We start from the raw sequence: 26,399 nt of genomic DNA, 5'->3' as shown, positions 1-26,399 counted from the left end.
TCACAGCTAGTGGCCCTGATGGCAGATGGGCATCCCTCTTTATATCAAAAGATGCAGCCCACATGTTGAATACGTCTCAGATTAGCATAGTTGGCATTTAGATGAATTATCAGCAAGGCTCAAGCATGGGAGGGATACAGCCAGTGGAAGCTGGTGGCTCTGATTTTGGTGGGGCTATAAATTCCATTCTAGATTTCAGTCTGAACCAGCCAGAACTCCAAAGAAGCTATCCATGGTTCTTAATCTATTTTGGGCATAGAGCTAAGCACCTTGGATAGCTCTTTTAGAGTTCTGGCTGGTTCTGACTGAAAAAAAAAAAGGTAAAGGTGTCCCCAACCAGTCATGACCGACTCTAGGGTGTGGTGCTCATCTCCATTTCTAAGCCGAAGAGCCAGCGCTGTCCGAAGATGCTTCCGTGGTCATGTGGCTGGCATGACTGAACACTGAGGTGCATGGAATGCTGTTACCTTTCCCGCCGAAGCTGTACCTATTTATCTACTTGCAATTTCTTGCTTTCGAACTGCTAGGTTGGCAGGAGCTGGGACTGAAGACGGGAGCTCACTCCGTCACGCGGCACTCGGGTCTTGAACTGCTGTCCTGCCGACCTTCCAGTTTGCAGTTCAGCATCTTAACCACTAAGCCACCGCGGCTCCGGTTCTGACTGAAGCCTAGAATTAATTTGCAGCCCCACTAAAATCAGAGCCACCAGCTTTCATTGAGTACACCTTACCAGGGCCCAGGGATCCAATGGGACCCAGCCCAGACTGCAACCCCATTATCATGAGGGGGTGAAACATGAGGCTTGTGCTTGAGGATATTTACCAGACTGTATCTCCCTGAGCCTATTTAACTATTGCCCAGATTTTGTGAGATTTGCTGGAGCTGATCAGAAGTAGTGTTAGAGCAGAAGAAGCAACATCCTGTATGGTGACTGGCTGGACCAGACCCTTTTCTAGAACAGAGAGTTTGTGTTGCCTGTGCAGTTAAGCTAGTTCCTGTAGTTCAAGAGACAGAGAGATTTTGTGCTTCCCTATGTAACATATTCTCTCAAGAACTACCAGTCCCAGACTTCCTCATGTAGATGCAGAAAGGAGGGGCAACAGGTGGTAAGAAGCACATAATAATCAGGGACATTGGTCCCAGGAACAGTGGGTGCTAGTGCTGCTGGCAGGATTTACAGGCCCCAAATATCCTGTTATGTCTGGCTATGCATGCAGTGTTCAACTATAGGGCAAGGATGGCTAAGCCACTAAAAGTGCAATCCTATGCATGTTTAGACAGAAAAAAGTCTTGCAACTCCCAGCATGCCCCACCCAGCATGATTGGCTGGAAGGATGCTGGGATTTGTAGGACTTTTGTTCTGTATAACCATGCATAGGATTGCATCCTTAATTATTTTGTCTATCGAATGTGAACTTGCAAAAGAAATTGATGTGGGAGAAATAGATCATGATTTGCAGTGCACAAGGCCAGAAAAAAACAATGCTTTAAATTGAATGGATCTGTTTGCAAAATGTTTGGTCCATTAGAACCATTTTTTTTGAAAGTTCATCAACAAGACAATACTTTTATTGAAACGGTCCAGAAAGTAACAAAATACCCAGCAAGCTTTATTGGGAGTCTTCTGCAACCTGGCTTTTCCATTGAAGGAAAACAGCAAAAGGTGGGGTGTGGTAGAACCCCCCCCCCCCCTTGGGCTATAGTGTAATTTCAGAAATGCAGATAATGCAGAATTAAAATCTTTTCTTCATGATTCTGAGATTGTATTATGGGATGGGATGATATATGTGTGTGTGTGTGGAGGGGACCATGTTACAAGTTTGCATTGGGCCACAAAACAATTATGCTTACGACCAAGTTATCAGCTGTAAAATGCTTTATTTTCACTTCCCTCAGTTAATCTGGGGGAAACTACCATTGATTATATGGCAAGGGGCACAGAAAGAGCTAGACGCCTGTTTTAGGAGAGCAGTTTCACCAACAGTGCCCAAGAAAGACCAGAAACCAACAGGGCAAAGGTCAAACTCTTCAGAGTGTGCTTACTGCTGCTTCCATTGCCGTGAGTAGTGGCTGGGGCGTGAGTGGTTGGGGCGTGAGTGGTTGGCTTCGACGTTGGGATGAAGGGTGCTGGACTGATGCTCATCTTTTGCATCTTGTATGTATCCTGTGATGTTTTGAATGTAATCAACGGATTAGTATTATTCACAGTTGCTGTGGCACACCCTTGTGCAGCAAACTGAAAAATCTCTGTTCCATCTGCAAGGGGAGGCAGGAGAGAAAATAATACCTCTTTTAGCACTACAAAGGCTTGGGTCTTTGCAACAATCCTCTCCCAGAAGGCTGTGCTTGCCCACTTTCCGGTGGAGGCTGGTGGTTATGATGTCAGTGAGGAGGTGAATCTGCTCTGGGTTTCAGCCAGAGCCAGTCAGAACTCTAAAGGAGCTCTCTAAGCTCTCTTGGAGAGCTCCTTCAGTTCAATTCAGATCATTGCTTGTTGACCGATCAGGCCGTCTGCATACAGAAACATGATGAAATACCCCTCTTAAACAAAAACTGCTCCAAAAATAATAAATAGTAAGGAGGGGGATTATGACAAAGCTAAACACTATTCAAACTATTCAAACATTTCTATGGGACTATTCGAACATTTCACAGAGTCTAGGCAATATTTATTGACATATTATAATATATTAACAAGCTTAACCTTCTGACTGGTTCTGACTGAAACCCAGAGTGGATTCACCACCCCACTGACATCGGAGCTGTCATCCCCCACTGCCACTTTCCCCAATCATGAGGCCCAATCCACTGGTGAGTCCCTCATACGAGTCTTGTTGTAACAAAGGGCCGCTGTCTGGGTCCACCTCCCAATCCTTCCAATGGCAGAAGCTCAGATGAATCACCTCCCAAATCCCACCCAGACCTGAAACTTATGGTGGAGCCCACACTGGAGAGAAGGGGGATGTCCCAGCTAGGGATAGACCAATGAGCCATTTTCAAGCTTGTCAAGGCTCACCTTTTCCCACCTCAGTGCTCATTGCACCTTGTTCTCACTCCCAAATGTATGCGCCTTTTTCTTTTTTTCCAAACAGGAAAAGGGTGCAGTTTTTCCAAGTATGCACCCAAGCATGCACTTTCCCCCCTTTTCATTCAAAAGTGCAACTATGTCCTTTTTGAAAACTGTGCATTTTAAAGTGCACATTTCCAAAAGGACACATGCATTTCAAAGTGACAACTGTGCATTTTAAAGTGCATGTTTCCAAAAGGACATGTTTTGCGAACGCAGTCGCAAGCTCAAGAATGTGCGAGCTTTTCTTGAAAAATGTTATCATGTTTGGGGTTACAAGCAAGGCACTTTCATCAATTTTTCAAACCTAAACAAAATTCCAGTACATTCCTAGTCCCACTACTGCCCAAACATGGCACTTTCACCACTGAAACAAAATGACCAGGAGAGCTGGATCTGGGCAACTGGATGGGTTGTTTAGTTGCCTAGGTGACAGAGGCATGGCCCACTCTCCAGGGCTTTCCAGATGCCTTGGAAAAGGCAGAGGACCTCTCATGATCCGGTGTAGCTTGATGCACTTTATCGGTCAGTTTGTGGAGACAGGCAGGAGACAGCTCCATAATCTGCTGCCAAAGGCAAGTACAGCTACAGAGCACAAGAAGAGGAAAGAGGTGCTTACAAGGGATGGCCCATGCATCTGGTTGGGGATTGAAGCTTGGTGGATTACCGGTAGCTCAGCCTCACAGATGCTAGCTCATGGACCCCCCAAGCCTGCCCAATTTGGCATGTGCCAAGTTGGGCAGGCTCACGGTTTTCTGCCACCCATCAACCTCTTGTTCAAGGAGAGAATGAGGGGTTGGCGCGCAGTGATGGAAGTCCTGCCCATACTGCCTGTCAACCCCTCGCAGTCTCCTTCCTCGCAAGGAGACCATGAGGGGTTGAGAGGTGGCAGGGGCAGGAGTCCCATGCTGCCGGGCAATGCTTCAGCCAGCAGGTTCTCCTAGCAACCATATTTCTCCCAGGAACCATAAATTGCCCTCCGAAGCTGTTGTTTGCATTTCAAGGGAAGCTTCCCTGGGCAATTCTTGGCAGGAGAATGGCAGGGAGAGAAGGAGTTCAGCTTTTACTCCCCACCCCATATAATCCTGACTGAGGATTCCATTTACATAACAAAAAAGTGTATATCCCATCTAGTTTGGCCACCTATCTGTCCGACGTGCATTGACTTATCTTTGGAAAGACAGTGGTGAAAGAGTGATGGCTTTTCAAGCTTTTACAGACATCTGCTGTATCACATGCACTGGCATAGTGGAGTCAGGGCTCACAGGGTCAAAGTGCTGGAACTTTTTGATTAGTAGGGATGCAGATGTCATCTCCCCCCCCCCCCGCCCGACTTCTCTGTTCCCTGTGAGCTTAGCTATAATACTCACAGTAGCGAGGAGAGGGGAAGAGGAGGGATGGATTTTCCCAGCAACAAGATATTGGCCCCATTTGCACATAATGGCAGCAAATCGTGGGTCAGTTTGCATGCCTGATCCATGCAATCGCCATTTCGAATATGCAACCTCTGATGAGCTCACAGGTTCTTTCATCTTGTGCAAACCTGGATACTATGGGTTAATTGTGGGTTAAACAATCCACAGTTAACCTAAGAACTAATCATAGGTTAACTGTGGGTTGCTTAACCCACAGAATATATCACAAGGCTAAAAGATATGACGCCGGAAGATGAGCCCCTCAGGTCGGAAGGTGTCCAAAATACTACTGGGGAAGAGCAGAGGGAATTTCCAAGTACCGCCAGAAAGAGTGAAGCGACTGGGCCAAAGCCAAAAGGACACTCAGCTGTGAATGTGTCTGGTGGTGAAAAGAAAGTCTGATGCTGTAAAGGACAATATTGTTTAGGAACCTGGAATGTAAGATCAATGAATCAAGGTAAGCTAGAGGTGGTCAAACATGAGATGGCAAGATTGAACATCGACATCTTGGGAATCAGTGAAGCATGGGTGAATTTAATTCAGGTGACCATTATATCTACTACTGTGGGCAAGAATCCCTTAGAAGAAATGGAGTAGCACTCATAGTCAACAAAAGGGTGGGAAAAGCAGTATTGGGGTACAATCTCAAAAACGATAGAATGCTCTCAGTACGAATCCAAGGCAAACCATTCAACATCACAGTAATTCAAGTCTATGCCCCAACCACTGAGGCTGAAGAAGCTGAGGTTGATCGGTTCTATGAAGACCTACAATACCTTCTAGAACTAACACCAAAAAAAGATGTCCTTTTCACCATAGGGGAATGGAATGCTAAAGTAGGAAGTCAAGAAATCACCGGGATAACAGGCAAGCGTGGCCTTGGTGTACAAAATGAGCAGGACAAAAGCTAATAGAGTTTTGCCAAGAGAACACGCTGATAAAAGCAAAGACTCTTTTCCAAAAGCACAAGAAGCGACTCTACACATGGACATCACCAGATGGTCAATATCAAAATCAGATTGATTATGTACTTTGCAGCCAAAGATGGAGAAGCTCTACACAGTCAGTAAAAACAAGACCTGGAGCTGACTGTGGCTCAGATCATGAGTAGGGATGGCAGAGAATTTCTCCCCGAAACTTTGGGGGGCCGAGCGCCAACGTGTTCGGCCCCCCGAACAAGTTTCGGGGAGAAATTCTCCGCACCCCCCCACCCCCCGCACCCCCCCCCTGGGACGGGACTTACCTTTGCCGAATGTCCCTCCCAGCGGCGGGTCCGGCCGGCGGTTCGGTGGGTCTTCATCCGGGGCGGGAGCGGCAGCCGGTCTTTTGACCGGCTGCCACCGCCGCCATTCCAATCAAAGAAAAAAAAAAACGCCCCCATGATAGGCTACGTGACGATTAACGTAGCCTATCACGGCTAGATTTGCAAAGTCAGCCATGATAGGCTACGTAAATCGTCACGTAGCCTATCACGGGTGACTTAAAAAAAAAAAAGCGCGTACGGATAATGGCGGCCCCCATAGGGAGCCGCCATTCCCGTTCCTTATTTGGTCACTGTAGTCTACGTAAAGATTTACGTAGACTACAGCGACCAAATAAGGAACGCGAATGGCGGCTCCCTATGGGGGCCGCCATTTGCGTACACGCTTTTTTTTTTTTTAAGTCACCCGTGATAGGCTACGTGACGATTAACGTAGCCTATCACGGCTGACTTTGCAGATCTAGCCGTGATAGGCTACATTAATCATCATGTAGCCTATCACGGGGGCATTTTTTTTTAAAAAAAACACTTTTGAATTTGCGGCCGGGCGAGGCGAGGCGCCTCCTCCCTGGCCTGAATTTCGGCCGGGCGAGGCGGGAAGCCTCCCCCCCGGCCTGAATTTCGGCCGGGCGAGGAGGGAAGCCTCCCCCCATGGCCTGAACTTCGCGGGGGGAGCAGCGAAGTGCCTCCCCCCCACCGTGAACAAGATTCGAGGACAGGTAAGTGACTTTCGTCCACCCCTAATCATGAGCTTCTTGTTGCAAAATTTCGGCTGAAATTGAAGAACGTAGGGAAAACCACTAAACCATTCAGGTATGACCTCAATCATATCCCTGATGAATATACAGTAGAGGTGAGGAATAGATTTCAGGGATTAGTCCTGATAGACAGAGTGTCTGAGGAACTATGGATGGAGGTCCGTAACATTGTTCAGGAGGCAGCAACTCAATCCATGCCAAAGAAAAAGAAATGCAAGAAAGCAAAGTGGCTGTCTGATGAGGTTTTACAAGTAGCTGAGGAAAGAAGGGAAGTGAAAAGCAAGGGAAAAAGGGGAAGATATAGCCAACTGAATGCAGATTTCCAGAGAATAGCGAAGAGAGACAAGAAGGCCTTCTAAAATGAACAATGCAAAGAAATCGAGGAAAACAACAGAATGGGAAAGACTAGAGATCTTTTCAAGAAAATCGGAGATATCAAGGAAACGTTTTGTGCAAAGACGGGCATGATAAAGGACAAAGAAGGCAGGGACCTAACAGAAGCAGATGAGATTAAGAAGAGGTGGAAAAAATACACAGAAGAACTATACAGGAAAGATCTTCATGTCCCTGATAGCCATGATAGTCCGCTCACTGAACTTGAGCTGGACATCCTAGAGAGTGAAGTCAAGTGGGCCTTAGGAAGCATTACTAACAACAAAGCTAGCGGAGATGACATTATTCCAGCTGAGCTATTTAAAATCCTAAAAGATGATGCTGTTAAAGTGCTGCACTCAATATGCCAACACATTTGGAACACTCAACAGTGGCCACAAGACTGGAAAAGGTCAGTTTACATTCCAATTCCAAAGAAGGGCAATGCCAAAGAGTGCTCAAACTACCATACAATTGCGCTCATTTCACATGCCAGCAAGGTGATGCTCAAAATCCTACAAGCTAGGCTTCAGCAGTATGTGAACTGAGAACTACCAGAAGTACAAGCTGGGTTTTGAAGAGGCAGAGGAACTAGAGATCAAATCGCCAACATTCGCTGGATCATGGAGAAAGCAAGAGAATTCCAGAAAAGCATCTATTTCTGCTTCATTGACTATGCTAAAGGCTTTGATTGTGTGGATCAAAACAAACTGTGGCAAATTCTTAAAGAGATGGGAATACCAGACCACCTTATCTGTCTCCTGAGAAACCTGTACAAGGGACAAGAAGCAACAATAAGAACCGGACATGGAACAACCGATTGGTTCAAAATTGGGAAAGCAGTATGACAAGGCTGCATATTGTCACCCTGCTTATTTAACTTATATGCAGAGTACATCATGAGAAACACTGGGTTGGATGACTCACAGGTCGGAATTAAGCTTGCCGGGAGAATTATCAACAACCTCAGATACGCAGACGATACCACCCTAATGGCAGAAAGCGAAGAGGATCTAAAGAGCCTCTTGTTGAGGGTGAAAGAGGAGAGTGCAAAAGCTGGTTTGAAACTCAACATTAAAAAAATGAAGATCATGGCATCTGGCCCCATCACTTCCTGGCATATAGAAGGGGAAGAAATGGAAGCAGTGACAGATTTTATTTTCTTGGGCTCCAAGATCACCACAGACGGTGACTGTAGCCATGAAATTAAAAGACGCTTGCTCCTTGGGAGGAAAGCTATGGCAAACCTAGACAGCAGAGTAAGAAGCAGAGACATCACCTTGCCGACAAAGGTCCGTCTAATCAAAGCTATGGTTTTCCCAGTAGTAATGTATGGCTGTGAGAGCTGGACTATAAGGAAGGCTGAGCGCCGAAGAATTGATGCTTTCGAACTGTGGTGCTGGAGAAGACTCTTACGAGTCCCCTGGACTGCAAGGAGGTCAAATCAGTCCATCCTAAAGGAAATCAACCCTGAGTGCTCCTTGGAAGGACAGATAATGAAGCTGAAGCTCCAATATTTTGGCCACCTAATGCGAAGAGAAAACTCCCTGGAAAAGACCCTGATGCTGGGAAAGACTGAAGGCCAAAGGAGAAGGGGACGGCAGAGGATGAGATGGCTAGATAGCATCACGGATGCAATGAATATGAACTTGAGCACGCTCCGGGAGAGAGCGCAGGACAGAAAGGCCTGGCGTGCTATGGTCCATGGGGTCACGAAGAGTCGGACACGACTGAACGACTGAACAACAATGTATGGCTGTGAGAGCTGGACTATAAGGAAGGCTGAGTGCCCAAGAATTGATGCTTTCAAACTGTGGTGCTGGAGAAGACTCTTTCGAGTCCCCTGGACTGCAAGGAGGTCAAATCCATCCTAAAGGAAATAAACCCTGACTGCTCATTGGAAGGACAAAGACTGAAGCTGAAGCTCAAATATTTTGGCCACCTAATGCAAAGAGAAAAGTCACTGGAAAAGGCCCTGATGCTGGGAAAGATTGAAGGCAAAAGGAGAAGGGGACGGCAGAGGATGAGATGGCTAGATAGCATCACTGATGCCATGAATATGGACTTGAGCACACTCCGGGAGAGAGCGGAGGACAGGAAGGCCTGGCATGCTGTGGTCCATGGGGTCATGAAGAGTCAGACACAACTTAATGACTGAACAACAACAACAAATCTCTAGTGTCCAGGACCAGGTTAACATGTTACAAAATGACCTCCGATTGGGCCATTCGGAGGCTGCATACTCAAAATGGCAGTGGCATGCAAAACTGGCAAATGGTAGGTTAAGTAACCTACAATTTGCCACTGTTACATGTGAACTGGGTCCTTGTGGTGAGTTATTCCTGTTGTAATGCAAAGTATTTGGGGGCTGCTTAGTCTTGAACAGGCAATTAAGTCACATTAACTTTACAAAAGACCTGCTCCTGGTGTAATATGAAAACTGCTAGAAATGTTTTGTTGATATGGATCAACACAGCAGCCTGAATTTTTCATCTCTTTTCATGGTCATCACCCCTTTACATGTGCTTTCTGTTCAGTTGAAACAACTCGGGCACTGCCATCCATTCGGGACTGCACAATGAGTGCCTGCATTTCAAAATTTACCACTACACCACTGTCAGGGAGAATCAGGGCAATGAAGCTGTGGGCAGTTAAGACCCTGAGAGACCACAGTTTCAAGTCTGCCTTCAGGGCACATTTTAGGTTTCATAGCTAGCTGCTACTGACATATTCAGCAGGATCAAGTGGTAAAATCCTGGATTTTGAAATTGAAAACATCTCCAGACCCTTGATCTTCTACCACCTACGTTCTGAAGTGGTACAATCCAGGCTCGTTGTTTTCTGCCACCCATCCCCTCGTTCAAGGAGAGAATGAGGGGTTGGCACGCAGTGATGGAACTCCTGCCCATACTGCCTGTCAACCCCTCACAGTCTCCTTCCTCGCAATCATTTGCCTGGATTATACCACTTCAGAATGTAGGTGGTAGAAGAGCAAGAGTCTGGAGATGTTTTCAATTTTGGGGTGGGGGGCATCCATGAGGCCTAGAAACTTACTTAAAAACAACAACTGGGATTCATGGGTCATCTGGCTCCACACAAAGTAGCAGATAGGAAAGCCAGCATCGTAAGCTTATTGACAAGCAGTATCTGCGAGGGCTGACTTATATCCACAGAGTCGTTCCTCGTGATCTATCCTTGCATTACCTTTTCTCTTTCTGATTCCAGAACCATCAATGCACAAAGTTTCAAGTCCTGTACAAGGAATCATCTCCCCTTGACACGTGCTTTCTGTTTGGCTGAAACAAGTTGGGCACTGAAGTCCATTTGGCTTGGGGTCATTTCCAACTACAAAACAAGAGATGATTGGGGATGTAAGAAAGAGAGGCATCTAGAATGCTCAGCCATGGAAGCCCAGTTCAGCCATTCAGTTTACCGGGCAGGCAAACCCGGCTCTGCTGAGACACCAGCTCCTTTTGGCTTCTCTTCTCCCTGAACTGTTTCCATTCCTGCTGGTCCTCAGAAGAACTTTGTAAATTTGAGAATTGGTGCCTATGGGCAGTATCCAACTAGGCCTAGTGTGCGTGGCCAGTCCTGCCAGTTTCAGCCCACGTGTGGCCAGCGCTGCCAGGCCCAGTCTGCAAGTGGCTCCTACAACCACTACCCTTCCAGAAATGAGTGTTTCCCCTCATTTCGAGGCTTGCCACCAGAAGCACTATTTTTTGCATCATGTCACACCGGTAGGGGCCGCTTGCAGACCAGAGCCAGTGGGGCCGCCAGTGGCCATGCACGGAAGGCCCCAGTTGGATACTGCCCCACTTTTTCTTGTTTTCCCGTTCTCTCCCCATCCCTTTTTCTTTTTTTATGAAGTGTCTTTTAAATTGTCATCCTGAGGACAGCGATTGTCCTGTTTTTTACCAGTTCGTGAGCCACTCTGGGAACCTTTTTGGCGGAAGGGTGAGGTAAAAATGCTTTCAATCAACAAATAGTTGGAGATTCCCTCCAGCAGGGAAGGATCAAGCTCTAACATTTGATCTATATATACATACCTGGATATATGTCCTTGTTACACTTGTCTTGAGAACAAAATGTCGTATTGGACCTGTAATACATGCCATTCCCAAGACTGAAACTGAGAACATTTGATGTGATATTGAGATTTAGACACGCTCCAGAATAGGATATATCCATTTTTCCATCTGTTTAAAAGGAAAGGAATTGCACTGAATAAGCCTTGTTTTTGTCATTCTTTTTTCATATGTGCAACCTTCTTTATCACAGCCATCTTCATAGCCCAAACATTTTTCTTTGACTGTTATATTAAATGGAGGGGGATGATGTTCTGTGCAACTCTCCAGTCCTCCTTCTCCTCCACAGAGCCGAGGTCCTCAAGTCACCCCTGTTCCAACTAAGCTGGCCAAGGGGTGGGGTGGGGTGTGTGGAAAGGAAGGTCTCAGTGGGCCTGCAGGAAGACCATACCCTAAATTTTAAAAGCAGAAGGAGGTCCAAAGGGAATGGGAGGATAAAGTGGTAGTACAGAGGATGAATGTTGGCAAATGCAGATACATGGACTTAATGTTTTGTTTCATTTTGGGATAGAGGGGTTAAGCCAAGAGTGTAATTGATGAGAATTTGAAGGGAAGAGGGAGGGAGAGAGGGGGGTACCATGTAGGTGCTCTAGGAAGGAGAAGGAGAAGCCAAGAACATTGCTCAGTGGTAGTCCCTGCTTTGCATGCAGAAGGGCCTAGGTTCAATTGCCAGTATTTCCATTTATGGTGAGGAAAGAATCCTGCCTGAAACCCTGGAGAGACACCACCAGTCTGTGTAAACAATCCTGGGCTGCATGGCCCAATGGTCTAAGTCAGTATAAGGCAACTTCCTATGTCCCTATGACACAGAAGAGAAGGAATCCATCAAATCAGGAGGGCCAGTACTGCAAGCCGCAACAGTAGTGACCCCAAGACATCAAGCCTGAGCCCTTCAGCCAGAGCCCTTCAAGCTGGGACCCCCAGAGACAGCACCCATAAGGCAGATTCCTCTGAGGAGTCAGCCCCCTTTATACCAGGGGCCTTGTGCTCACCAGTGCGGGCAACATGCAAGGCAGGAACAGATGGAGGAGCGATGGAGTGTTAGTCCACAGGCTCAAGCACCTCTTTAAGGCTCACCATGCTTCTGGAAGGGGGTACAACCTGGGAGGGGTAGCCTGGCCCATGAGGCATAAAAAGGCCTCAGCTGTGCCCCAGACTGTAATCGTATTCATGCATTCTGCATGTGTATGGCAATCACAAGTTGAAGTGGGGTGGGGCATCATGTTCCTAGGCTACTGCGTCCCACAGGGCTGCATACAGGGACTCCATACAGCTGGGATGCCCACATAACTGAGTGTCCCAAATGTATGGGATACCTGCATGCAAGTGGTTAATCATGTCTTGGTGTACCTGTCAGGGTTCAGCCTGACTAGGACCCCAGGAGGACTTCATCCAAGGAAGAGGAATGGGAGCCTACAGAAAACTCTAGTACAGTGGGGGATACTGATGAGTTTACTGAGCTACCCAGTCCCAAGGACACCTTGCGGCCTGCCCCGATGCTTCCACACATGCTACTGTAATTCCGACTCTCCTCCTTCAGGCCCAGAAGCTGAGACGGTGGCAGACCTCGTATGAGATCCAGAAGGAGGAATGCACTTCTAACTGCTAGGAGGCCTCACCATCAGAGGTGTACTCAGGGGGAGGGAGTAGCCCAAGAGGGAACAGGAGTACTATGAAAGCCAGCAGGTAACCAGGAAGGGATGGGTTGGGCTGTAGAGGAATGTATTCCTGTGTCTCTGCTGGAACACCAGCTTCCTATATCTCTCCTTTGGGTAGGGATGTACGAAAGTCACTTACCTTTTGCGGATTATGTTGATGGGGGGGAGGCGTTCCGTCCCTCCCCAAGGAATCCTGGATGGGGGGGAGGTGCTCCATTCCTCCCCCCCCCCCGAATCCTCCGTGGCCGGTTGTGCTCCGCTGCAGCTCTGGATTTCCAGCTGCGGAGGGCTCTGGGGGGGGGAGGGGAACCGCATACGCAAATGGCAGAGGCTGCAGCTGCCGCCATTTGCGTTCCTTATTTTTGCCGTCTTAATCTACGTAAATATTTACGTAGACTAAGATGGCGAAAATAAGGGGAACACAGATAGCGTAGCGGACGCTATTTGCGTTCCCCTTATTTTCGCCGTCTTAGTTTACGTAATTATTTACGTAGACTAAGACGGCCCAAAATAAGGAACGCAAATGGCGGTGGCCGTAGCCACCGCCATTTGCGTATGCCTTTTTTTTTTTTACCCAGACGTTTTAGGCTACGTAAAAACTTACGTAGCCTATCACATCTCTGTAAAAAAAACAAACAAACCTGCAAATGGCGGCAGTGGCAGCCAGTTGGAAGACCAGCCGCCGCCACCGAAGCTGCCGAAGCCACCATTGGAGCCGCCACCACCCGGAAGATCCACCCCAGGTATGTGTCGTCCCAGTGGGGATCCGTGGGGGCGCGGGGGGCAGGCCGTTCCGCCACAGATTTCGGGCGGCCAAATGCACTGGCATTCGGCCTCACCGAGATCCATGGCGGAATTCTCTGCCATCCCTACCTTTGGGCAGCCCTAGTGCTGGTGGTGAGCCTTTGTCCTTGCTCCAGTTTCCACCCCTGTTCCAGTTCCTGCTACTGACTGGTCTCCATTTGCTTTAGCACCTCTCCAGCATCAGTATACCTGTGCTGTGAAACCTGCTTCTGTACCAGCTGCACCCTTGCTCCTGCTGAAGCCCCCAGCTTGCTTGGACCCCAGGTATGAGGAATGGACCTTGGGCAATTCCTTTGCAAGCATCTGTGATCAGTGTCTGGATGTCAGGGGTTGAGGCTATCCTGGGATGCATTATTGGGAGCAGAGACAGGATAGTGGTCTTGCTGCTGCTTCCACCTGTGATTGCCCTACCTGTGAGTAAAGTGTGAACAGGGGTCTTGTTGGAGTAAGTTGTCTGGTAGGAGATATCCAGGGTCCTGAAGCTCCAGCCTGTTGCTCCCTGCCTGATTGAGCCATCCTTGCTCCAACACTGGCCCAAGATATTTTGCTCCTTGGGGTGAAGAATGAGATGAGGACCCCTCCCATTCCATGTTCAATAGCTGGCTGGACTTGATTCTTTCTTCAGCACTGGGGCAGCATCCTTCACCACACCTGAAGGTAGCAAGCTAGCTCAGGGGGCATAGGACAGGCCACTCGGCACACAGCTCTCTCCTCCAATGCTTTGCTGCCGCCTCCCACCATCTGCCAACTGAAGCAACCACCTTGCTCTGCCTAATGATAGGGCCGGCCCTAGAGATGCTGGAGAAATCCTTGACCGCCTCCAGAGAGGTCAGATTCCCAAGAATACAACCTGCAGAGTCTGCAGCATACCAGCTCCCCTTACTTGCACATCCTCCAGATTTCACTGGGGGGGTGGGATCTATCTTTAAACAGGGCAAGATACACTAATTGCAGCTGCAGTTAGTATATCTTGGAAAATTACAGCCGTAATTTGCCCAAGATACACTAACTGCAGCTGCAATTAGCATAGCTTGCCCTGTTTAAAAATGTTTGTCTTGCCCGTGCAAAATCCAGAATCAGGGCTCCGAGGAAATCTGCGGAGCTTCAAGGGGCCTGGATTTCCTTGCAGTGGATTCCCTCCTTGGACTGGATGTTGGGGGGTTTGCACATCCCTAGCTGGCTCTGTCATGCCCTATAGCTTCCTATACATGTTAAGGACCCTCTACTGACACAGTAAGAAGCTTTCAGATCGGCCAAGCCAAGAGCCTGGCCCAGGGATGTACATCATGGGGAAATCCAGCCTTTTTTATGTTCGTCAGATTCTTCCAGTGCCCCTGGCTTGGCTTGCATTTGCAAGCCAAGCACGGCCTTTTTCCTGAAATCTCAGAAGTGTCCTCTCTTTTTTTAATAAATTGCAAATTGTGGCCAAAATTTGCATCATTGGGGGGGGATATTATTTATTTGTTTAGTTGTTTATTTATTTCTATACCGCCCAATCGCTGAAGCTCTCTGAGGGGTTCACAAAAATTAGGTCTGTTCAAATGTCTGTATAGCATCTCTTGCCGTTTTACTTTTAGTTTCTTGGCTTCAGCCAAGATGCAAAATTTAACTTATAAAATATGAGTTGTTGTCGAAATGTTAATCCCAACCGAAAAACTAAAATGAATACCCCACATGCAATTTATATTATCGGCTCTGTGGCCGGAACTGTGGACGGAATTTGCACAAATTTCCCAAATTGCAGTTGCAGTTTGCAAATTGCTATTTAGGGGAGGTGGGGGAGGAAAATCTGCATGCTGGCTTGATTCAATATGGTCAAGTCAGGCCAGCTCGCAGGGAGGAGAGCTGAAGTTGGGGGGCGGGGGAGCTGCTGAAAGCTGGGTGAATTCCACCCCCTGGACAAATTCCTCCAACATCACTAACCTGGGCTCAGTCTCTCTTCAAATAAATTGCAGTTTATCCCACCCAGAAAAGCTGCCCACGAGACCACACAGCTTGGCCTGGCCTTGATGGTTCCTTGCTACAAAACATACTTTCAGCTAAAGATTACTTACCCAGGGTGCTGTTTATTAAGGAAGATAAGCAGCCGCCAGCCTTTACAACAGAGCATGTAGTTGTGCAAGAGGTGAAATTCGTAGAAGCAGGACACGATAGACATGTGAAAACTTCTGAGGAAAGGAGCAGAGCAAGTACATCAAATGTCAAATGTCTTTCAAGATATACAGTCAGGGCCAGAAATATTGGAACAAGGATAACTGTTTCGGCAGTTGGCCTCTGTATACCACCACATTGAAGTTGAAAGGAAACACACCCAGATGGGAGCGAAGTCAGGACTTTCAGCTGTAATTCAAGGGGTTGGACAAAAGTGGGGCACTAACCATTCAGGAAGGACAGCCAGTGGCATACACACACACCCATCGTTGGGGGCTCATAAGTAATGGAATGAATGGCTGACAAGCAGCTGCATGGCCAGGTGTGGCCTGTTTCCTGGGTACCCCATGACCGACCAAGCAGTTAAAAGGCCTGGGGGTGGTTCTGAGTGTTACATTTGCATTTGGTAGCTGTTCACTGGAACTCCCAACATGAGGTCCAAAGAGGTGTCCATGCAAATGAAGGCCATCATTAGGCTGAGGAAACAAAATAAACCCATCAGAGAGATAGCAAAAACAGTGGGAGTGGCCAACACAACAGTTTGGAACATCCTGAAAAAGAAGGAATTAATTGGCAAGCTCAGCAACAGCAAAAGGCCTGGAAGACCACAGAAGACAACTAAAGTGGATGACCACAGAATTCTGCTCATGGTGAAGAGGAACCCTTTAACAACATCTAGCCAGGTCAAGAATGCTGTTGTGGTGGTTAGCATGTCATTGTCAACATCTACAGTCAAGAGACGGCTTTATGAATGTAAATACAGAGGCTTCACAACAAGGTGCAAACCACTGGTGACGCTCAAGAACAGATAGGCCAGATTAGCCTTTGCCAGCAAACCCCTAAAATAGCCTGCCCAGTTCTGGAATAAGATTCTTTGGACTGATGAGACCAAGATTAACTTGTACCAGAATGATGGGAAGAGAAAAGTATGGAGAAGGAAAGGAACAGGTCATGATCCAAAGAATACCACATCATCTGTCAAACATGGTGGAGGCAGTGTTATGGCATGGCATGGGCATGTATGGCTGCCAATGGAACCGGGTCACTGGTGTTTATTGATGACCTGACTGCTGATAAAAGCAGCAGGATGAATTCTGAAGTGTATAGGGCTATACTTCCTGCTCAGATTCAGCTTAATGCTGCCAAACTGATAGGATGCCACTTCATATTGCAGATGGATAATGACCCAAAACATACAGCAAAAGCTACCCAGAAGTTTCTCAAGGCAAAGAAGTGGGATGTTCTTCAATGGCCAAGTCAGTCACCTGATCTCAACCCAATAGAGCATGCTTTTCACTTACTGAAGACAAGACTGAAGGCAGAAAGACCCACAAACAAGCAGCAGCTGAAGGCAGCTGCAGAAAAGGCCTGGCAAAGCATCTTGAGGGAGGAAACTCAGCATGTGGTCATGTCCATGGGTTCCAGACTTCAGGCAGTCATTGACTGCAAAGGATTTTCATCCAGGTATTAAAGCCGATCCTTAAGTTTGAAGTGATGTTGGTTTATTCCATTACTTATGAGCCACCAATGATGGGGGGGTGGTATGCCACTGGCTGTCCTTCCTGAATGGTTAGTGCCCCACTTTTGTCAAACCCCTTGAATTACAGCTGAAAGTCCTGACTTTGCTCCCATCTGGGTGTGTTTCCATTCAACTTCAATGTGGTGGTGTACAGAGGCCAACTGCCAAAACAGTTATCCTTGTTCCAATATTTCTGGCCCTGACTGTATATTCCAGGGCATAGTCTGAAAGCACATCAGGAAGCCACCTTGCTGAAGCTAAGCAGGTTTGGATCTGGTCAGTGCTTGGAGGGGAGGCTACCTGGGACCCACCTTGAGTTCCATGATGGAAGAAAGGCGGGGTATAAATGTAAGTAATTAATTAATTAATTCCTAACCAGTTGACTTCCTTATGCCTTCTCATCATTTGGTACAGTAAACTGGCCATCAAAAGACAGATTCCACGGCCACCAGGAGGGGCAACATGTATGCTTTTAATTTATTCTTTAAAAATTATTCTTATATGGACATTCTTAAAAGAAATCCACATGGCTTTTCAAAAATTGACATTAAAACACAACTAACAGAAAAGGGCCAATTAAAAACAAGAACAGTGGTAAAAACGACAAATCAACGAAGGCATGGTAAAATACATCATCCACTAAAAGCTCAGGAAAAATAAAACTGTCTTCAACGACAGCCTAAAGCGTACTAGAGTTGGTGTCTCCAAGCGGCGGGATCTGCAACTGAAGTGCCACCACTAAAAAAGGTCTGTCTCCAGTCTCCAGCTTCCTCCCTTGATGGCGATATCATGGACCAGAGCCGCTAACCAACACTTCAGAGAACAGGCAGCTGCATATAACAGCAAGTGGTCCTTCCACTACCCTAGTCCCAAGCCATGTTCTAAGGTCAAAAACAGCACCTTAAATTGTCTCCAGAAACAATCTGGAAGCCAGTAAAGGTCTCTTACAAGATATGTTCCGACTGGTCAGTGCCAGTCAATAATCTGTCTGCCATCTCCTGAACTGACAGAAGTTTCTGAACAGTCTTCAAAGGAAGCCCCATGCAAGCCTCATTACAGTAATCAAGCCTGGATGTTGTTCATCCATAAAAGCCCATCTTTTCTGGCAGCATCTGGGCAGGTGATTGCACTCCCTTTGGAGAGAGTGGGAAGGCTTATCCTATTGGCCAAATAGGTACAGCCATCTTCTTTCCAAAGAATGCTGCTAGGAATTATGCTCCGTTGTGACGCAGCAGCCCGTGGGGCATTTTGTCCCAGGAATGCAGCCAAGCGATTGCTCGAAATGGTGGCGAGACATTTCCTTCTCTGCTATGTAAGACAGACAGATCTCGGTCACCTTGTGTTTAAAGCCCCCCCCCCCAATTTACAATTCACCTGCCCCCAAAATTAATCCAAACTTGAGGGAGGGAGGACTTTTTGTTCCACCTAGCCCTGAAACTTGCAAAAACAAACCAACTACCCAAACACTGCACTGAACACTTTGGCCTGACATTAGTTTTGCTTACCAGTATCTACCATAGCAGGGTTCAGAGCTAAGATACCCACGAGCAGGCGCAAGATGACGGGAGCTGACATGATGCCGGAGATTCCACAAGTTATTATCCCACAGAAGGTCATGAAATCTAAGATGGGGGAAGAGGGGGAGAGAGAAAATGCACGCATGGGTCTGGTTAAAAATGGTGAGGAAGGTAGACTTGCTGAAACCTACTAAGGCTGCAATCCTATGCATGTTTAGACAGAGAACAGTCCTACAACTCCCAGCATCCCCCAGCCAGCCATGTGCCCTCACTGACTTATTTGCAGAATGTATACCCTGCCTTTTCACCCAAAATGGCTCCATGAGTGGCTTAAAAAGATGAGCATGGTGGCAGGCCCTTCTCTCAGGGTTACAGTCTAAATGTAGATGCAACACCTAAGGGACGAGGAGGAAGGGAGGATGTATGTCATTAAATCTGTTTTAAAAACCTATTTGAAGAGATGGTGATGGGGACAGTTTATTTCCTCCTCCTCTCTCCAATTCATGGAGCAGAAGGTTGGAATGGCCTCTGTGAAGGGTGGGGGAGGCAGTCTCTGCTTGGTGAAGCAGCAGCAGATGGAGAAAGCAACAATGATGGTCCAGTTTTGCTGGACAGTGCAAAAGTGAGTGGAAATAGGGTCATTCAGATGAGCTGGGTGGGTACAGGTAGTTGCTCAGGTCTGGGTGCCCACATTCGTTCTTGAGCATGTGCTTCCACGTCTTTTAAAGCATGGCAGTCTTTACCCCATAGCTGCCGGACATACGAATAGGTCTGACATGAGCACCGAAATAGGTTTAACGGTTGCCGAAAAGCCAGCAGTATCATCTACCCCAACAGACCCTGTTTTTAGGTACATGTCAGTGGTCAAACTCCATCCTGATCTTGATCCTGTTTTGTCTGGGTTGCAGGGAAGAGTTGGGCATACACTATTTTAAAAGGAAGTTGCCATGGGGGGGAGTCCAATCCACAAGTACCCTCTCTCATGCAGAAGGTATCTTCTACTCATGGATGAGCAGTTTTACACCTTGGGCTAAAGCGTCGTAGGAGGATAAACATGAGACAAAATCCAAAGGTGGTGTTTTGCTTGTACAGGAGCTTGGGTAACCTCTTGCATGAGAACTGCTGTAGAGTCTACCCATGATCGCACTGTGCAAACTCTTGCATCAACTCTTGCCCAAGCGTTTGTAGCAAAGCACAAGTGCCTGTTTTCGTTCCACTCCATTCCTTGGATTCAGCCCATGTACTTGAGTCCTCCAGGTTGAGGGAGATTTACATCTTGACTAGGGATGTACGGACTTCGTTAAATTCATTCCATCCATGTTTCGTGGACTGTCCAGCGTCTTTCGTTCCATCAGGCATTCATTGACAGAACCGGATTTTGATATGAGAATTTTGTCTGTTTGCAAAGATGTGTTAGCGCGAATATGCATTTGCTAATGAACGAAATGGTGCAAACCAAACACTTCTTTTCTGTACCCCAAAACATATTGCAATGGTGAGGGATTTTTTTTTTCAGTTTGGATAGAATTAAGCAATATCCTGATGTTCCTAGAATCATAAAGTTGGAAGCATCCATGGAGGTCATCTAGTCATCAGATATTCATATACGTATCAAGTTTTGCTTTTTTTCTTATCACATGAAAATCTGTGTGCATTTTCATGCACATTTTTCCAACTGTACATGTTGGTTGTGTGCATTTTTGAAATGTACATATTTTTCTCCCATTCATTAAAGCCTGTGTGGGTGCATTTTTGAAATGCATGCATTTTTCATACACATTTTTTAAATCGGGGGGGGGGGAGGCAGCATAAATTGCATCACAAGTGCAGACATGTATGGATTTCGACTCCAGATTGCGTTCAGGTCTGCATTCCATACTGGGTGGTGTGAATTGGGTAAATTCTGGTAAAAAAAAAGATTAACTGAAACCAATTTCTCATACATCCTTAACTCCACTACCAAACAGATCTTACCATTGGGAAGCTTTTCCAATATTTTGTTGGACTCCACTTCCCTGTAAATTCCACCCACTTGTTCTAGTCCCAGAGAACAGCCTGCCTTTAATAAAGCCTGACTGATCAATCTCTTAGTCATCACATTTTAAATCCTGCTTTATTTCCATGGAGCTCAAGGTGGTTTACATTGTATTCCCAAGTGGTCTCCTATCCAGGCACTGAACAGAGCCAGACCTGCCTAGCTTTGGCAAGGTGGTTGTCTTGTGTGCTTTGAGACAATGCCCTGGGATCAATAGGTAGAACTGACATTGTTCAATCACTTTGCAACTACGTTTAACTGTATCTAAAAGTCCTGATTCAGCACTGAGGTCTGTAGGTTTCAGCCTGTAATAAACGAGTCTTTACTAGAGCTGTGCCCAAATGGCATCTCGAAGATTCTCCAGCCTATTTGTGGGCAAAGAAATTGGGGGGGACAATTTCACTGAGTTTCTCCTAGGGGAGAAGAAATTCTCCAACAGTTGCTCACAGATACGGCTCACTATTGGCAGAGGTTGGAGCACAGAGCCTTTTTTCTTGAGGGTTTTTGGTTTACTGCACTGCTTCTGTAGGTGGCAACAGCATCAACTGTGTTGAGGCTTCCACTTCTTTGAGGCAGAATTTTGAATTTATTTTAGGGATGTACGAAATTGGCCTTACCTGGCTCCGCCAGGTTCTGCTGGGGGGAGGAGGCGCTCCGTCCCTCCCCCTGGAATCCTTGCTGGGGGGGGAGGCGCTCTGCGCCTCCCACCCAGAATCCTGGCCGGCCGGCTCCACTCCGTGGGGATTCTGTGGAGCCGCCGGCCGGCTCCACCAGTCAGCTCCGCCAGCAGCTGGACATCCGGCCGCTGGCTAGCAGGGACGCAAAAGCTTGCCTAATCCCTGCGAGGTGGCCGAGGGTGCTGTGTGAGTTTTCTCCCTCGATTACACATCTTTCCATTGCTCTGCAGCCTCCCAGGCCACCTGCACTTTGTGAACTGAAAAAGCCCCATGGGACGAATTGCCTCATGATGTCTTCCTCATGATGGCTTTAACCAAAGTACAGGAAGCCGAGGAGGTGACAGGCTACCACAGAGATTACTGTACAATGACAGCCAGGATGCTCATGCACAATCCTCCGCCATCTCATAAGTAAGGTAAGCCCAAGAACCCCAAACCCAACCCATGAGAATTTCTCCGAAATTTCTCCTGTTTTGAATTTCTTTTTGAAAGCCATTTCTTTTCTATCAAATTGAAGGAGAATGGTCAAAAGATGTTGGTGAAATTTTCGGCACAGCACTAGCCTTTACCTTCTTTAGGTATCATTGTTATTTATTCCTCTTCCCAATATTCTGGCATCTTCACACCATGTTCATGCAAAGATTCATTCATCAAGAGTTGGATCCTAGATCCTAGGATCATAGGGTTGGAAGAGGCCTATAAGACCATCTAGTCCAACCCCCTGCTCAGTGCAGGAAGCCTAATTCTCAGGCAGTCTCCCATCTAAGTACTGACCAGGGTTAACCCTGCTTAGCTTCCGAGATCAGATGAAATCAGGTGCATCCAGCACTTTCCTACTCATCCATAAAAGCCTTGTAATATTTGGCTGTGTGGATGTCCACGTCTGGAGACATATTACTCTTCAGAGCCCTAATTACTACTCTTTCTTCTGTTGATGGTGTTGTTTGTTTAAATGTTCTCATGAGAAACTTGAATTTTGAGTCTGAAATTGGATTATCAATATTTGTCATTCAAATGTCAGAATCAAAATTTGACACCAGTCCTTGAAATGTAACTAGTTTTTGTTTTTGTTTTGGTTGGTTGAATAATTGAATGCTTCCTGGCTTTTGTGCAATTGCTTTCCCTAAGTGTTTTTCTGCCCATGGCATCCACCTAAAACTGAAAATTTGATTCCACTGAACTGAGCTAAAGTTGCTCTTTTGAATCACATCAAGGGCATGTAAATCAGAAAATAATCTCTTACCTCTGAAACTCTCGTTAGCCTGGATGCCTCCCCAATTCACTCCGACGCTACCTATGCATGCAAAAGGTATGAGTGACAGTGTGCTTTCTCTTGCCTCTCCTTTTAACCTACACACACACACACACACACATACATACATACATATATATACATACAGAATATTTGCTGTTATACAAAGGAAGTAAAAAATCCCTAGGATGCTCCCACTTGTTGTGGCTAAAACTAGGCCCAATCACAGAAATGTCATATGAGCTTCTCATTAACCTCATAATTATTTCATTGCACAACCCAGAGGGTGGCAAAGAAAGGTTTGGCACTTCATAAAAACCCAAAGGATGTCAAAGGGTGCCACTACAGTCCCATTTTCACCTTGCATAAAGCACAAAGAAGGTCAGAAGGAGTGCAAAAGAGTTCTGCATTTGCACATTCGATCTCTTCCACGTCAAGAGGACCATTGTGCATAGGGATGGTAGGATCTCTCCTGTTCCACCCCTTCATTCTTCCTCTTATTTACGCTGCAATATTCCAGTTCATTGACATTCTCGGAATTCTTCCTCAAAACTCATTTCACCTCATTTGCATTCCCGAATGTGTCTCCCACCCACCCCCCTCGGGAAAAATTAGTATTTTTAAAAATGTGCATTTTTCCCGACCAAAAATGTGCATTTCCCTCCATAAGCTAAAGCATGAAAGGATTGGGGGGGGGGTGCATATGCAGATTGGGGGGGGCACATTTGCACAAGTGTGCACTTTTAAATGCAAACACAAGTTCAGGAAATTGTGGGGGGAAATCCCAAGAATTGTGTTCCTCATGTTTGGGGCTGTGAAGGAACAAAATTCTTGTACATCCCTAGAATTGAAACATGCATGGTGTGTTGCAGTTTTCAGACCTTTCGGTTCATTTTTATATTCCTCCTCCACACACACACACACACACACGTGCATCGATAAGACATTGCAAACAAAGAACTAAATTTGATGCAATTGTACTTCAGATTGCAACAAGATTCTTTTTGTGTGGTGGTTTTTACTGATATATGTCTGGTAAAACTCATACCTAAAGAACCTTGCCAACAACATGTTACATGTTAGCAGATGTTGCGGCCTACTTGCTCACTGGATCCCTGCCTGGCAAGCAAGCAAGTTGTGTCAAGGATGAGAACGAGGACAAGGAGCAATTGCAGCTGGTGACAATGGTAGTAAGAAGGCAGACTCACTGAGGGAGGGGGGACATGGAGGAGGTCTTGCCGAAAGGCCCTCCAAAACCTGGAGCTGGCAGTGTTTCCAAGGATGACCACCCTGTCAACTGAAGAGAAGGATAACAAGGAAGAAGGTAGTCATGTTGACAAAGAAGGGGGTTCCAACTCCCTATTGGAAAGGCACAAGTTGTTGGCCTTGGGGGTCAGAGTCCAACACTGGGCTCCATTCCTCCATCCCTGTTTGCTCACTTTGTGATGGAAGCTCAAGTCTGCAACTCCTGCTAGAGGGAAAGTACTGGAGGGAGAACATGGCAATCAAGGGGAAGGGTGAAGTGCCCTCCTCCATCTGCTGCTCCTCCAAGGGGCACCCAGCCCTCCCAGTCATGCTTTGCAAAGGAGAACCAACAGCCAAGTATTAAAGGCACGTTGTGGAGATGGAATGTGTGTTTCTACCCTCTGTACCCCTCTCCCCACACCTCCAATAATTGGAAGCTCACTGTATGCTTACGGAGAGCCAAGATGGGGGATAGATAATTTAAAGCAGTGAAATAGTGTTTTCCTCAGTAGCATATGCAGGCATGGAACCAGGCGTCCTTGAGAGATGCCAGGGCCCATCAGGGCTGATGCCAACCCAGCCGCTGCCTCCATCGGATCTCCATCAGGGTCCCCCCACTGGGGCTGCTGCCACCGCCACCACCAATACCACCATTCTATCCCCAACTGTCAGGTTTGGATCAGAGCCCATAGAGCCCCAAAGCAGTTCTGATTCTGAGGAAGAGATAGAAACCGCGGGAGGGGAACCTGCGCGCTGTTCGGAGGAGCAGCCAGGGGGAGAGTCCTTCCTGGTACGCATTCCTGAGAGTGATAGTGACCCTGGCAGGGAGAGGGAGGCACAACAGCAGTTTCTGGATGCTAGGCACCAGCGCAGCGTCAAGTGGGAGATGGTGGGCGCTGAGAAGAGGTACTCAGCCAGCTTGGCGCAACAGCAACAGCGGCTCCCTGATGCCCCACGGGCTCCTCCTAGCCCATAAGTACAGAGGTTTCCCACCTTCCCCACCAAATGGAGATCAACTGATTCCTAAGGTTAGAACCCCCGAGTAGGCAGCTCTCTCAAGTCTCACTCGTAGGATCAAGCAATTAGCATCTGTGTCATTAGGTTGAATGGGAATAAAGCCTTGGAAAAGAGCCCTATTGTCTGTGTGTTGATTCTGGTTACCTGAGGATTTCAGAAGGCAGCAGGGGTGACCTCCCAACACCAACATTCTTACCCAGGAGGCAGTGCTTTGGGATGGGAGCCACAGTGGGCAGCCACCATTTTAAGTTCCCCAAAATGCAAGGCCCGGTGAAGACACTGGGCCTTGCATTTTGAAGAATCTGAGATGGCAGCTTACCTGCCGTGGATCGGAACCAAGTGGCAGCTTTGCTACCAGCCCCAAAATACTACCGCTTCCTACTGGGTAAGCCAGGGAGGAGGGGTGAGTGACTGGTGGCAGCACCAGCAGTGGCAGCAGCATCAAACAAGGAGCCCTTTCTGAGGGATTAGGGGTGGCGGAAAAGCTGGATGGGGGCCCACCAGCAGCACGGTTCTGAGAGCCCACTCAGTCTGGCTCTGGCCCTGGGGGAAAAGCCCATAGCTCAGTGTCAGAGCTTTGCATGCAGAAGGTCCTCGGTTCGATCCCCAGCATCTCTAGGTATGGCTGGAAAAACTCGTGCCTAAAACCCTGGAGAGCCGCTGCCACGCCAGTCGGTGTCGACGACGCGGGGCTGGGCGGACCAAGGGCCTGAGGCAGCGTGAGGCAGCTTCCTATGTTCCTGTGACTCTCTTGTATAGCCCTTTGTGTGCTCTCAAAAAGTCTGCCTCAGCTAGTTAATGACTGACTCGATGTCTTGCTTTTACAAGCGGATGGTATGCACTTTACATACACTTTTAATGACATGACGTGTTGGAAACCCCGAAGGATGGTGACATTTTCTCTCAAGTGGAGAAATTCTCTGTGGTGGAGGAGGGCAAATGCACATTCACCTTCAGATTTTAGTCCAACGGCAAAGTGGATACTGCTTTCCCCATCCCCTGGCTCAGCGCCGCTGCTCCTGTTTGCCTGGTCCTGCTGTATCCTTCCCTCCCGTGCCTTCTGAATCCAATTTCTGAAACAGAAATGGAGGAAACCAGGCCCTCTGGCCTCCCCCTCCCCACCACCTTTGTTCCAGAAGGCAGGAGCACCTGTGACATCATGGTACCCCAAGCCATAATGGGAGTGGCATCCATAGAAGATGGGAATGGCAAAGGAGACTTTGGACTCATTTGGCCGTTTCCGCAAACATTTGTTCATGGTAGACACGAGATCCTCCCAACTCATAGAAAGGGTCAGCAAGAGCTATAAAAAATAAATAAACCTCTGAGAACCAGGCTGCTGTAAGATCATCATCTTACATGTTAACAGGGACTGGCCTGCAAGCTCATATTACGCCAGTACTTTTCCAGCTGCACTGGCTGCCAGTCCATTTCCGGGCCCGATTCAAAGTGCTGGTATTAACATTCAAAGCCCTTAACGGCTTGGGGCCAGGTTACCTGAAGGATCGCCTCCTCCCATATGTGCCTGCCCGGATCTTAAGATCATTATCAGCGGCCCTTCTCCGT

General features: G+C 47.3%; 1 protein-coding gene across 1 annotated transcript; it reads right to left on the bottom strand.

Annotated features, from left to right (window-relative positions):
• Positions 1-1,862: 1,862 nt before the first annotated feature.
• On the bottom strand, positions 1,863-26,091 carry LOC146337743 (uncharacterized). Its single transcript, XM_084816306.1, has 8 exons — positions 26,000-26,091; positions 25,785-25,906; positions 22,563-22,613; positions 18,596-18,712; positions 15,475-15,588; positions 10,920-11,069; positions 10,078-10,218; positions 1,863-2,256 (listed from the first exon to the last, which is right to left on the bottom strand). Exons 1-8 carry the CDS (start codon positions 26,089-26,091, stop codon positions 1,961-1,963), a joined length of 1,083 nt encoding a protein of 360 aa, XP_084672432.1. The 3' UTR covers positions 1,863-1,960.
• Between the last annotated feature and the right edge of the window lie 308 nt (positions 26,092-26,399).

Source organism: Heloderma suspectum, chromosome 10 (assembly GCF_057233095.1).
Source record: "Heloderma suspectum isolate Gila_16-S chromosome 10, 16-S_ref, whole genome shotgun sequence".
In the NCBI taxonomy this organism is placed as follows: Eukaryota; Metazoa; Chordata; class Lepidosauria; order Squamata; family Helodermatidae; genus Heloderma; species Heloderma suspectum.
The sequence above is the reverse complement of the archived record's forward strand: the minus strand, read 5'-3'. Positions and strand labels throughout refer to the sequence as shown.

Coding starts and splice junctions, on each gene's coding strand:
- LOC146337743 (XM_084816306.1), bottom strand. CDS start 26,091: ATGAACAAATGTTTGCGGAAACGGCCAAATGAGTCCAAAGTCTCCTTT. Junction 22,614..25,784: donor CGTTGGACTAAAATCTGAAG/GTGAATGTGCAT, acceptor TTGCATGCATAG/GTAGCGTCGGAGTGAATTGG. Junction 15,589..18,595: donor CCCTGCTATGGTAGATACTG/GTAAGCAAAACT, acceptor TCCTTTCCTCAG/AAGTTTTCACATGTCTATCG.